The following is a 12,046-nucleotide window of genomic DNA, read 5'->3' on the forward strand; positions in this document are numbered from 1 at the left end:
ATCCTTCTCCTCCTGCTCTATTTTGGGGCCCCATGATCTCATGCCCTCTGCAGACCACACTGCAATTCCAGTCCAGCCCGCGCCGCGAGGCCACGCAGGGCGATTCCTGCAAGTGTTCGGAAGGTGCCCGGGCGCGGGGCGGGGAAGGCTTTGGGGAAAGTTAAAGACACGCCCACGTCCAGGACCCAAAATAACCGACAGGCCGAGTGGCCGAAATCAGACAGGAAGCCAAATAATCCGGGGCGTTGAGCTGCTTTCCCCGTCTTCCAGCGCCGGGCGGCGGGCGAGTGGCCAGGGGTCTGGCGGCGAGGGGCGGGCGCGCGGGCGGGGCGGGGCGGGGCCGCCGCGGAGCCTATTAAAGGCGCGGCCGGGCGGCGGGGCGGGAGCGCCGGGGCCACTATGGATCGCGACGGCTATGCAGGGGGTGGGAGCCGCGGCGAGGGCGGGCACGGCCGCCGGGAGGGCCCGGCAGGGAACGGCCGCGACCCGAGCCGCGGCCACGGCGCCGATGCGCCCGGGGACCCGCAGACGGCCGCGTCCTTGCTGGCCCCCATGGACCTGGGGGAGGAGCCGCTGGAGAAGGCGGCGCGCGCCCGGCCGGCCAAGGACCCCAACACCTATAAAGTGCTGTCGCTGGTAGGTCCGCGGCCCGCGCGGCACCCCGGGCGGGGAGGGCGGCGCCCCGCTGCTGCGATCCCCCCGCCGTCAGCACCGGGGCCCGGAGAGAGGCAGCCTGTATTCAGATGTTCACCTTCACGCTCCGCTCTGCAGGCGGAACACATGCTTATTACTCCTGTGCCTCCTTTTTACCCCAGGGGGATAGTTGACTCTCAGTGGTATTACCTGATGCTCATAAAAGAGTCTGTTTACGAAAGCAGGCTGCTAAAAAGAATAATGGGATCTTTAGAAATACCACCTGTAACTCACAGAGAGTACAAGGTGTTTAAGGGGAAATGACCAGCCTGAAAGCTGTTGGTCTTAGGAACCACCCATGGTGTTGTACCCCGCAGGGCGGGCTCTGGGTGGCTCTGGGTGCAGTGTTAATGGCTTTTCTGATTCTTTTAACTGATTCCACTCGATGAGATTTAACAGAGCTCAGGTTTTATCAGGAACTTTAGAAAATACTTTTTCTTTTGGCTCTGTTTAGGAATTTCCTTGCAGCTGGTCAGAAAGTCCATCAATATACATGTCATGTGAGTGTCCACTCTTTTAACCATAGATTACACGGTTTTTGTTGATAACAAAAATCCTCATTATTCCTCTGCTCTTTTATGATGATAGTTGCAGGATCAACAGTCAAGGTGATGACCTGAAGGGGTTGTTTTTCAGTCTAGATTTGGGGTGGTGTTTTTCAGTCTAGATTAGGGCTGGATTGAGCGTCAGAAACACGCGTCATTGGTTTTATGCCTGTTACTAATTGCTGAGGCCTTGTGTAGCCTCTCTCTCCCCAAAACTCAGTTTCTTCTGTGTTAAAATGAGGACATCAACCCATTGCACAACGCATAGGATTATTGTGAGGATCAAATGGAACAATGTATGTGTGGAAGTAAATTGTGTTATTTGGAAAGAACAGATTTCCGTGTACAGTGTACCCTAAAATATATCCTCACTTACATATTATGATTGAACAATGCTGTGTAGAGAATATCTTTTCTGATTTTGAAACCTTTTTTTCCTTTCATAGGAGTTTGCATTTTCAGTTTGTTTTGGGTATCATGGAGATGTATTTTGAGGAACCAACATTCCTAGAGTAAAGAGATAATGTCATATACTGGCCAGTGTGGCTCAGTTGGTTGGAACATCCTCCTGTGCACGGAAGGGTCTCGGGTTTAATTCCCAGTCAGGGCACATACCCAGGTTTAGAGTTCGATCCCTGGTTGGGGCACGTGGGGGAGGCAACCAATCGATGTTTCTCTCTCCCATCAATGTTTCCCTCTCTCTTTCCCTCTCTAAAATCAATACAATAAATATATCCTAGGGTGAGGATTAAAACAAAAAATAAGCCTAAGATTCAAAGAGTTGTGTCCCAGATCACATATATTTTTATCTCATGATATATTTTTGCATCATGTACCACAGTTTAAGTCTAGAACACATGATATCGATGAGAACTCAGTTGCTGTTTAGAGTCATCTTTTTTGCTTTTGTTAATGGGGGACCTTAGCTTTTACATTCAGATCACTTAAATTATTTAGTATCAGTACTTTCAGTATTTAGCACACTGCAAGGTACTCAGCAATTACACATTGAATCTGTATGTGAACTCCAATGTGAAATCATATCTAACTGCCCAAACTCTTGAAAGGTTGCTAAATTTCCAGTTGCTGAATTTAGTTTCTAAATCTTTCCTGCTCATTTACTCAGAGATCCACAATCAGCGTCAGTGAAGGTGTACCTTTGGAACATGCATTCCAGTCTTTGGCCTCTGCAATCCCCTGGTGAAACCGCATTCCGTTATGCTCTGATGACACAACTCGGAATTTGACATGGAGGTGTGCTAGGACTTCCACAAGTAGGACAATCCTGATTTTTTTTTTCTTTTTCAAATCTCAGGAGGTGGGGTCTTTTGCTCTAACACAAATTGAATTGGAAAGAATTTTTGCCCCATGTCTTTCGATGTAGTACTGTGGGCATTAATATCCACCAAAACACATTGCTGTATTTTTGAAACTCTTAATTTACTCATTCTTCTTTCCCTTCCCTACTTTAATCCCCTTCCTCCCCCTCAGACCTTTTCCAAACGATGCAGTTCCAAAGGGAAAAGTCTACAAAAGGAGCGTGACAGTTGTCATCAAAGAGCTCTGGGACATGTCTTCTGGAAAGGAGCTGCAATTATGGGATTTCTTTTTCAGGTTTGACATGAGCACACTCTTCACAAAGCTGGAGAAATGGGTTGACTCATTGCATCTGGTGTTGAGGTGATGAGGCCAGCCACTGGGGAGGTCCTCAGCCAGTTTTATCTAGCAGGATAAACACAAGCTTCGCCTTGCAGGAGATAATCAGTGACAATATGACTGTTGCATTTTTCTGAAGATATTTCAGATAAACTTAAATGAGGAGTAGGTATGTGAGGGTGGGTACAGAGGGGAAGATCCTGCCCCGCCCTGGTTCTCCTGAATCAAGTTTGATCCTAGGGGGAGACCAGCTGGCTCTGCTCTGGGGATGTTTGGCCGTAGGCCCTGGAAATGCTTATTTCTAGGCACCAAGCCATTCTGCAGAAAACTCCAACAAGCGTTTTCTACTTGTATTAGAAAGCAGTATTCTCTAGATGCCTCAGTAGACATGTTAAATACCTTTGTTTGATTCCAAATTAACTTTTGAACTGAAATGTCCACTTCCACTGAGGTTGGACTCGAACATTTATTTGAAATGTCCTTGTCCCCTGGCGTAATTAGGGTCAGATAACTTTCAATCACATGGCAGTAAATTTCTTTATTCTCCAGATTGCTGTTCTACAGCATTATTTTTGTTTGTGACCTTCTGCTGTACTTTTGAATACATAGACCCCTGTGTCTCAGTGGTGGTGAGTGAAGGCTACTTTCACCTTTCAATGAAAGAATTCTTTCTTTTTTTAAAATATATTTTTATTGATTTCAGAGAGGAAGGGATAGGGAGAGAGAGAAACATCAATGATGAAAGAGAATCATTGATTGGCTGCCTCCTGCATGCCCCCAACTGGGGATTGAGCTCACAACCCAGGCATGTTGACTAAATCGAACCTGGGACCCTTTAGTCCGCAGGCTGACACTCTATCCACTGAGCCAAACCAGCTAATTTGGTTTGGTTAATTTCATTAGTTTCTCTCTGCTTCTGCTTGCCATACATTATCTTATCTCTAGAATACAGCATGGAGAATATTCAAGATAGTTCTCTGATCTTAATCTAACTTGGAATTGACATTGCTCTTTGGTTTATGAAATTTAACATCTGTCCAGCCATAGTTTAGCATGTTATTGCAAAATGACCAGAGCATCTTTGTAAGTAGGAGTAGTTGGCCTTGTTTATCAGAAATTTGGGTGTGAATGTTAGCTTCTCTGTCCTTCCTCTTGTAACACATTATCTTATCTCTAAGAATACAGCATGGAGAATATTCAGGATAGTTCTTTGCTCATAATCTTACTTGCATTGCATCAATCCAGTGATAGTTTTGCATTTTATTTCAAGATAACCAGAGCATCTTAGAGGCCAGAGAAGTCTTCTATTTGCTCCTTGTGGTATTTGTTTTACATTTTCTAACAAAATGTGCCAAAGATTTCTGGGAACCCAACAAGACTGTTGTGTTTACTACGGGACCTAACACAGTGCCTTATACTCAAGGCCAGCCTTTGGTCAAATGAATGAATGAATGAATGCACTATGTTTTCACTTAGACCTAGTGACACTTTGACTTGGAAAAGGGTAAGATGGAAAGACTACTAGTAAATGTGCAACTACTTACTCAGATGGCCAGTTGAAGGGCAGGAACTCAAACATAGATGCACTAATAGAGATGACACTTGGATGTAAATTCTGGGAGAAGATTAAGCATTTTATTAGTGAATAATAATAATTATCACTATAATATATAATAATATATGTAATAATGTAATATAATCTCTATATATAAAAGGCTAATATGCAAAGTGTTCCCACAGGCGTTCAACCAGGAGACCAGGAGTTCTATCGCTTGCTATGACATGTGCTGACTACCAGGGGGTGGTGTGGAATGAAGAAAGGCCCAGGCTGGCAGCTGGCAGCCAGCAGCTGGGGAAGGGAGGCCCCTGCTGGCAGCCAGAAGGCCCCATCACCCCTGATCACTGGCCAGGCCTATGGACCCTACCCATGCATGAATTTCATGCACCGGGCCTCTAGTTATGGCTATAAAAGGGAGAAGGAAAAGATAGTGAATGGACTATAAATAAAAGTTACAACTAAGGCCAACCTACTTAAGAGACCAAACAGGGCCCCTACAATAACTTGGATTCAGAATTAGGATCTAGCCATTGGGTATTTGCTCAGGTACAAACAACTCAGTGTGACCATCTGGCACGTACAAGTAAGGCCATCCTGCAGGTACAAACATGACTCTCCTTCCCTTATGCCAAGGCCTCTTCTGTTCGGGTGACTTTGCTGCCACACTCCAAATTCAGTCTTTGTGGGTCTAGTAAGGAACTCTTTCCTCCAGCCTTGCTTTCTATTACTTCCTATCTTCTGATCTGAGTCATATTCTAGTCTTTCTCTCTCCCAGCATTTATATGTTAGCTGTTTCTATTCCATGAAGTCTCTTTCTCAGAGATACCCATTCAACATGTTTCTTTCCCCCTTCTAGTCTACTTTTCCAGTTAACTCTGGACATTCTGTTTTGCTGTTTCCTGCCCCATCATATCCTAATTTTGTTTTTGATAATTCTATTGCAAACATTTGGGAATTTTAAGACATAGCAAATGTGTTTTATCTATATTATGGGCTTGTTGGACAAGCCAGAGAACCTAGTTGTGATTTATAATTTTTTTTTTTTTTTTTTTGGCCCGGAGGAAGGGCATTTCAAATTCTAAACAATTTAGGGACAAATAAGTTTTTGGAATACAACTTGTAATTAGAGCTCTGCCTTTGTTTAAAATAAACATGCCTCTATCAACCATGAAATATCCTCCAAACAACAAAAAATAAGCAAAAATGCATTTAGCAGAACAGAGATTACTCTTCTAAGCCTAAATCCTATGCAACAAGAACTGATAATCTGAATGGTGACCCACATGAAAACCCTTTGGCATCAAATTAGAGCTAAGCTATGTGTTTACCAAGGAAAGAAAATACATTTAAGAGGGATTTTAAAAAAATGACTAGAATGTTCAACTAAATATTAACTAGAGCACTCTAGTTCCTGAGTATTTTCGTTATCCGAGATTGAATTACAAGAGTTAGGATAACATCTTTATATTTTTCATTATTTTCTTCTTCTTCACTCACTTTTCTTTCTTTTCTTCCTTTTTTTTTTCTTTTTCTTTTTCAGAGAGAGTGGAAGGGAATGGGAGAAACACAGGGAGAGAAACATGATGTTAGAGAGACACATCAATTGGTTGCCTCCTGCATCCCAGGTATGTGCCCTTGACTGGAATCAAACCCAGGACCTTTCAGTCCTCGGGCCAATGCTCTATCCACTGACCCAAATGGACTAGGGCTTCCTCACTCACTTGTAGTTTTTAGAATAAGATTTGATTGAGATGTCAGTAGTAAAAACTTAGATGATTATAATCATCCACATAGCACTTTGCAGTTTTTGAAAGCATTTTCCCATATATTATTTTTTTTTCTTTTAAAAATCTTTTTAAAAAATATGTATTTTTATTTTAGAGAGGAAGGGAGAAGGAAAGATAGAAACATCAATGATGAGAGAGAATCATTGATTGGCTGCCTCCCACATGCCCCACAATGGGGATTGAGCCTGTAATGCAGGCCTGCACCCTTGACTAGAATCAAACCTGGGACCCTTCAGTCAGCAGGTTGAAGCTCTTTCCACTGAGCCAAACTGGCAATGGCTTCCCATGTATTCTTAATTGATCCTCAATACCTCAACAACTTTGAAATAGGAAAGTATGGTGACAATCCTACTTTACAAAGAAGGAAACTTATCTGGCTCACAGGGCTACAGTCAGGATTCTCAAACATTAGTGTGCATAGGAACCACTTGGGAACTTAAAGACATGGATTCCTGGGCTCCAATCCCAGAGATTGTGATTTGGAATATTTGGAATTGTAATGGACTGAATGTTTGTGTCCACCCCCCCACCTCAATTCATATGTTGAAGCCCTGCTCCCAATGCGATGGTATTTGGAGGTAGGTCCTTTGGGAGATATAATTGGGTTTTATGTGGTCATGAGAGTGGGACTCTCTTGGTGGGATTAGTGGCCTTATGAGAAGAGTGAGAGGAGAGAGCGATCTACCCTGTATCTCTCTTTGGGGCATGCAATGAGGAAAGGCCATGTGAGGACAGGAGGAGTCGGCCATCTGCAAACCAGGAAAGAATTGACCAGCATCTTGATCTTAGTCTTCTCAATCTCCAGAACTCTGAGAAAATGCATTTCTGTTGTTTAAGCCACCTAGTTTTTGGTATTTTGTTACAGTAGCTGAGCAGACGAAGACAGGAATGCACGCAAGTAGACTATGATAAGTGAAAGGACTTTTGGTTCATTTATTCTGGACTAATGGCTGTTGCCATCTCATCCATTTGCCATGTGCATTGTGTGAAGTCAATGGTCCTGGGTTATTGTGAGCTTCCAGTATAGACAGGAAAGTGGCTTTCTTCTTATTTTGAGTTTCCTTCTTAATACATTTAAAATGTCCTAGACTTGGATAATAGCTATGATAGAAAGTCATGTGTGGACGGATCATTTTCTCATCCTATCTTAGGACTTTACACACATTTAGGTGGCAGACGTTTTCTCACAGGTGAGATTGGGGACCCTTACAGATCCTTTTATCTTGGTTTTCAGGAGCAGAATCCTGAGAATACAGCTTGCTCTGAAGTGTGGTTCTTTCCCCTGAGAAGCTCTTTGATGTGAGTGAGCATCCAGAGTGTATGGTAGCTCACAGAGAGAGAGAACTGAAAAGAAACTCCAGTGGTTTTCTGTGATGCTGTTGTGCAACCGCCATAAGATTTTTTTTAAATAGAGCCTCGTGCTCTCCAGATAAATATGGCTTATAAATGGTTATAATATGGTTCTGGATAAATATGTTTATAAATAAGATAACACAGGTAGAGTTTCAGCCAAAATATTTCAGGTGGCAGTTCTCAAAGGCTCCCTGTGGATCGCTGGGGGTCTTTCAGGGAGACCATGAAGTCCAAAGTACTTTAACATCAATAGTAAGATGTTGTTTGCCATTTTCACCATATTGACATTTACACTGATGGTATTAAAACATGGTGCCAGTAAAACTGCTGTCCCCTTAGTGGAAATCAAGGCAATGACACCAATTGTACAAGTAGTCATGCACTTGCAATACAAAAACATAGTTTGCTTATAAGAATGTACTAGATGAAGCAGTAAAAATGTCCACAATGAAGCAGGTTTTAATACATGTCAATCCTAATTTACCTGTGTTTAGTATCCTGTAGGACAAAATTGTAGGTGTGCGCGTAGCACATCTGCTGCGTCCTGAGGTACCATTGTTTTCTGGAGGGAAAGCAGTTGTGCAGTTGAGTTGTAAGTTGATATAGCTGCTTCTTTTCATGGAGCATTATTTTTAGTAGAAAAAACAACTGACAGACTGTGGTTATTCAGACTTGGGTATCTGGTGCATGTTTTCCCAAAAAGGAATCAGTTAGTTACAACAATTGTATCTTTATTTAAATAAGGCTCTTTATAGATTTTAAAATTCTCCTACATCTAGTACCTCCTTTGGCCCAAACCACCGCTCTGCCATTATTCCCATGCCAGAGATGAAAAAACTCACAGCTCAGAGAAATTTGGGGGACTTTCCAAAATCACAGAACTAATAAACTTCTTAATCTCATCACTGTAGCTTATTGACAAATGGTCTTGAAGGCAGACAGATGTGGGTTTAAATTCTGGCACTGTTGGAATGTAAGCAAATAACTTATGTTTCCTGAATATAGCTTCCACAAGCACAAAAGAGAGATGATAAAACCATGTCAGGTGTAGGAGAATTAAATAGATATCATATACAAAGTGGCACATAGTGTGCCCTGAATAAATGGTTGTTTTTCTTGTTATTGCTAAGCGGCAGTGTGATGGGATTGTTTTTTTACTTTTCCTTCCTCAGAAGCCACTTTACATCCAAAGTGTGATCTGCAGGCCAGTATGCCAGCACCCCTCCTTGGAACTTGTAAGAAATTCAGAATCTTGGGCCTCCTCCCAGACCTAACCTGATTCAGCATTCCCACAGATCCCCAGGGATTTGTCTGCATCTGAAAGTGTGAGGAGCAGCACCCATAGGCTCTGATTGGTTCAGAGGCATAGCTACTGTAATTTCTTTAGCTGAGGCTTCTAATCATCCCTTGTTCAGCCATTGACTTCATACATGATGCTACGATAAAAAAATAAAAACATTACAAAATGTTCCTTGATCTCAACCATATTGGTGTTGGGTTCAAATGCTGCTGCCACTGATTGCATTTTGCCCTTTTCCTTCCTTGGACCTCAGGGGCTCATTGGTGAAAGTAGCCCATTGCTCTTCTCCTGTGTGCAGGACACTGGATCCATAGTCTCCTACTCCCTTCACTGTGCAGTCTCTATTTCTCAGGATCCTACCTGTGTTCTCATTTGCTTTCATGTATTGCAGTTGCCTCTTCCTTACCCTTCCCTGGCTTGTCCTTTAATTGCTCTTTATTGCTTTCAGCTGTGCCAATCTTCTGCCTTTGGCGTGATCTGATAACATCCCGACATTCTTTCCAATTCAACCGCTTCTCTATCAGGATATCAAGTAGATTTCACCTTACACCTCACCACCAATAGAGGTCTTCAAAGTTTCCACGACAGCACCTTCTCCACAGTCAACAATATACTTGATGCAAAACCAAAACAAAGAAATCTTATACCAGGGCTTTTCAAGTGATGGCGAATCAGGTTCAATGTCCTTGGCACAGAGTGTGTTCCATAATACTTGGGCCAAACACACTGGCTTCCTGTAAAGTACCACCCAGCATCATTTAGATTAGAACCTTATGGAGAGTAGGAACAGATGAATGAAGTTTACTCAAGTGGGAAGGGTGTGGGTTGGGAGCATTATGAATAGACTGTGTTGGTCTTTCCTATTTTTGGATTAACCAGGGAAATAAGTACAAAACAACTCTATACTTGTACACTATTTACTTAAATATATTTTTTTAAATTTTTGTGCATTTTATTTTTTAAAATATATTTTTATTGATTTCAGAGAGGAAGGAAGAGGGAGAGAGAGATAGAAACATCCATGATGAGAGAGAATCATGGATCGGCTGCCTCCTGCAAGCCCCCCACTGGGGATCGTGCCCACAACCCGGGCATGTGCCCTTGACTGGAATTGAACCTGGGACCTTTCAGTTCACAGGCCGATGCTCTATCCACTGAGCCAAACTGGCTAGGGCTTATTTAAATATCTTACTGATCAACTCAAGGGAAGTAAATGCAAAGCATGTTGACATATGAAAGTGCTTTACATGTGTCATCTCGTGGAAACTTTCAAAGGGAAAAAGAACGTTGATCTTTCTGGGATGATTTAGACAAAGGTTTTTGAGAGACAGGGGTCAGGTAAAGAGTCCTAAACTTGGAGTCACGGGAATCATTTACCTGGTGACCTCTGAACAGTCGCTTTGCTCCTCTGATTGGTTTCCTTAACCATAAAAAGAGGGGTTCAGATTACGTGTGTTCTTTCTAGGTCTAAAGTCTTTGCATAGAGAGCTTACAATATTTTGCCTTTGTTATAAAAATAATACATATCACAGAAAGTTCAGAAAATGCAAAAAAAAAGTATAAAGAAGTCTATAAAAAGTGCTGTCTTATTATATGCTATTTATATTGTGGCTTATTCCCGATGGATCACTTATTATTTATTTTTTTACAAAAATGGGATCACACTGCATATATGGTACCATTTCCTTTTTTCACTTATGTGCAGTTGTGAATTTATTTTGGCTAGAAAGCTTTTCAGTGTGTCTTTCACGGATAGGATTTGAGACTTTTATTGCACTAACCTTAGTTCATGGGGTAAACTTTGAAACTATCCTTAGTATTATCTCAGGCATAATCAGTCCCCAATATTTTTTTTTTAGTACACATCTTTTGTTTTATTCACTTCTCAACTTCATTGACATTGGTTGTGTCTTTTTTGTATGGCTTATTATTAGTTTTCCTAAAATAATGACTTCCCTTCATTATGAATCCACGTAGAGTCTCCCAGAAATTCCACATGAGTGGGGAAATGTACTCCTCAACTTAATATTCTCTTTAGCCTGATTTCTTATTGCTTGAGTAACTCGAGGGCCTAGCATGAGCAGTTTCATCTGTTCACAGCACTCCTAAAGCTCTGTGACATACATGTGTGCTCATGTATTAGGCAGTGTTTGTCCAGCACACAGTGAGTGTTGTGTAAATGTGTGTTGAATCCATACATGCCTTCATTGAGTTTACTCTTTGTCAGACCCGATGTTAGCACTTTATCTCCTTTAATTGACACTGTGTGTGAGGTAAGAGGGAACAAACCTGTTGGCTGGTGAATAAGTCTGGTCTGAGTCCCACATCTCAGTGGGACTCTGTGTCCTTTATCTTACATGGGCCATGTGTGTTATATGCATAACATGGAATTAGGAGTTCAAAGGGCTCAGGTATATTTCAGTCAACTTCTGCTCTTATTGCACTTTGTCAATTTAGAGCAGTGGTTCTCAACCTGTGGGTCGTGACCCCTTTGGCGGTCGAAAGACCCTTTCACAGGGGTTGCCTAAGACCATCCTGCATATCCGATATCTACATTACGATTCATAATAATAGCAGCATTACAGTTATGAAGTAGCAACAAAAATAATTTTATGGTTGGGTCACAACTGTATTTAAAGGGCCAGAAGGCTGCGAACCACTGATTTAGAGAGACAGGGCTCAAGAAGCTCATGCCTGATAGATGCTCCAGTTCTGCTAAACCACACCTTCCATTACCCTCGGCCCAGACTTGTACTGTTCTCAACACACTCTGTTCTCTACCCCAGGAGTGACCTTTTCACTTCCCTTTTTATTATGCAACACATTGGGATCCAACTCAATTTATCCTCCCACAGGATACATTCCTTAGCTGCTCTTTGGGCAGCTCTCTCCTGTCCCTGAACTGATCCATTGTCACACAAGCATATCGAGGCCATAGAGTTTAGTGGTTCAGGGCCAGGCTCGGGAGGCAGACTGCCAGGCTGTGAATCCTGTCTGTCAATAACTGTTCTCTGTACTTGGGCAAGTCCCTTCAATTCTCTGTGCCTTAGTTTCCCCGCCTGTGAAATGGAGATAATTATAGTAGCTACCTCATAAGTTTATGTTGAGGGTCAAATGAATTATTATATGTAAACTAATTGTAAAAGTGCCTGAG

The 12,046-nt window shown here is 42.4% G+C and overlaps 1 protein-coding gene across 1 annotated transcript in view; it reads left to right on the top strand.

Annotated features, from left to right (window-relative positions):
• The first annotated feature begins 393 nt into the window (after positions 1 to 393).
• ENPP1 (ectonucleotide pyrophosphatase/phosphodiesterase 1) overlaps positions 394 to 12,046 on the top strand; it is a 59,809-nt gene continuing 48,156 nt past the window's right edge. Inside the window, exon 1 of the mRNA XM_036317343.1 lies at positions 394 to 636. Within this exon, the coding sequence (XP_036173236.1) occupies positions 400 to 636 (237 nt within the window). The 5' untranslated portion in view covers positions 394 to 399. The remainder of the gene's footprint in view (positions 637 to 12,046) is intronic.

The sequence above is a fragment of the Myotis myotis genome, unplaced genomic scaffold, assembly GCF_014108235.1.
Source record: "Myotis myotis isolate mMyoMyo1 unplaced genomic scaffold, mMyoMyo1.p scaffold_m19_p_7, whole genome shotgun sequence".
Lineage (NCBI taxonomy): Eukaryota > Metazoa > Chordata > Mammalia > Chiroptera > Vespertilionidae > Myotis > Myotis myotis.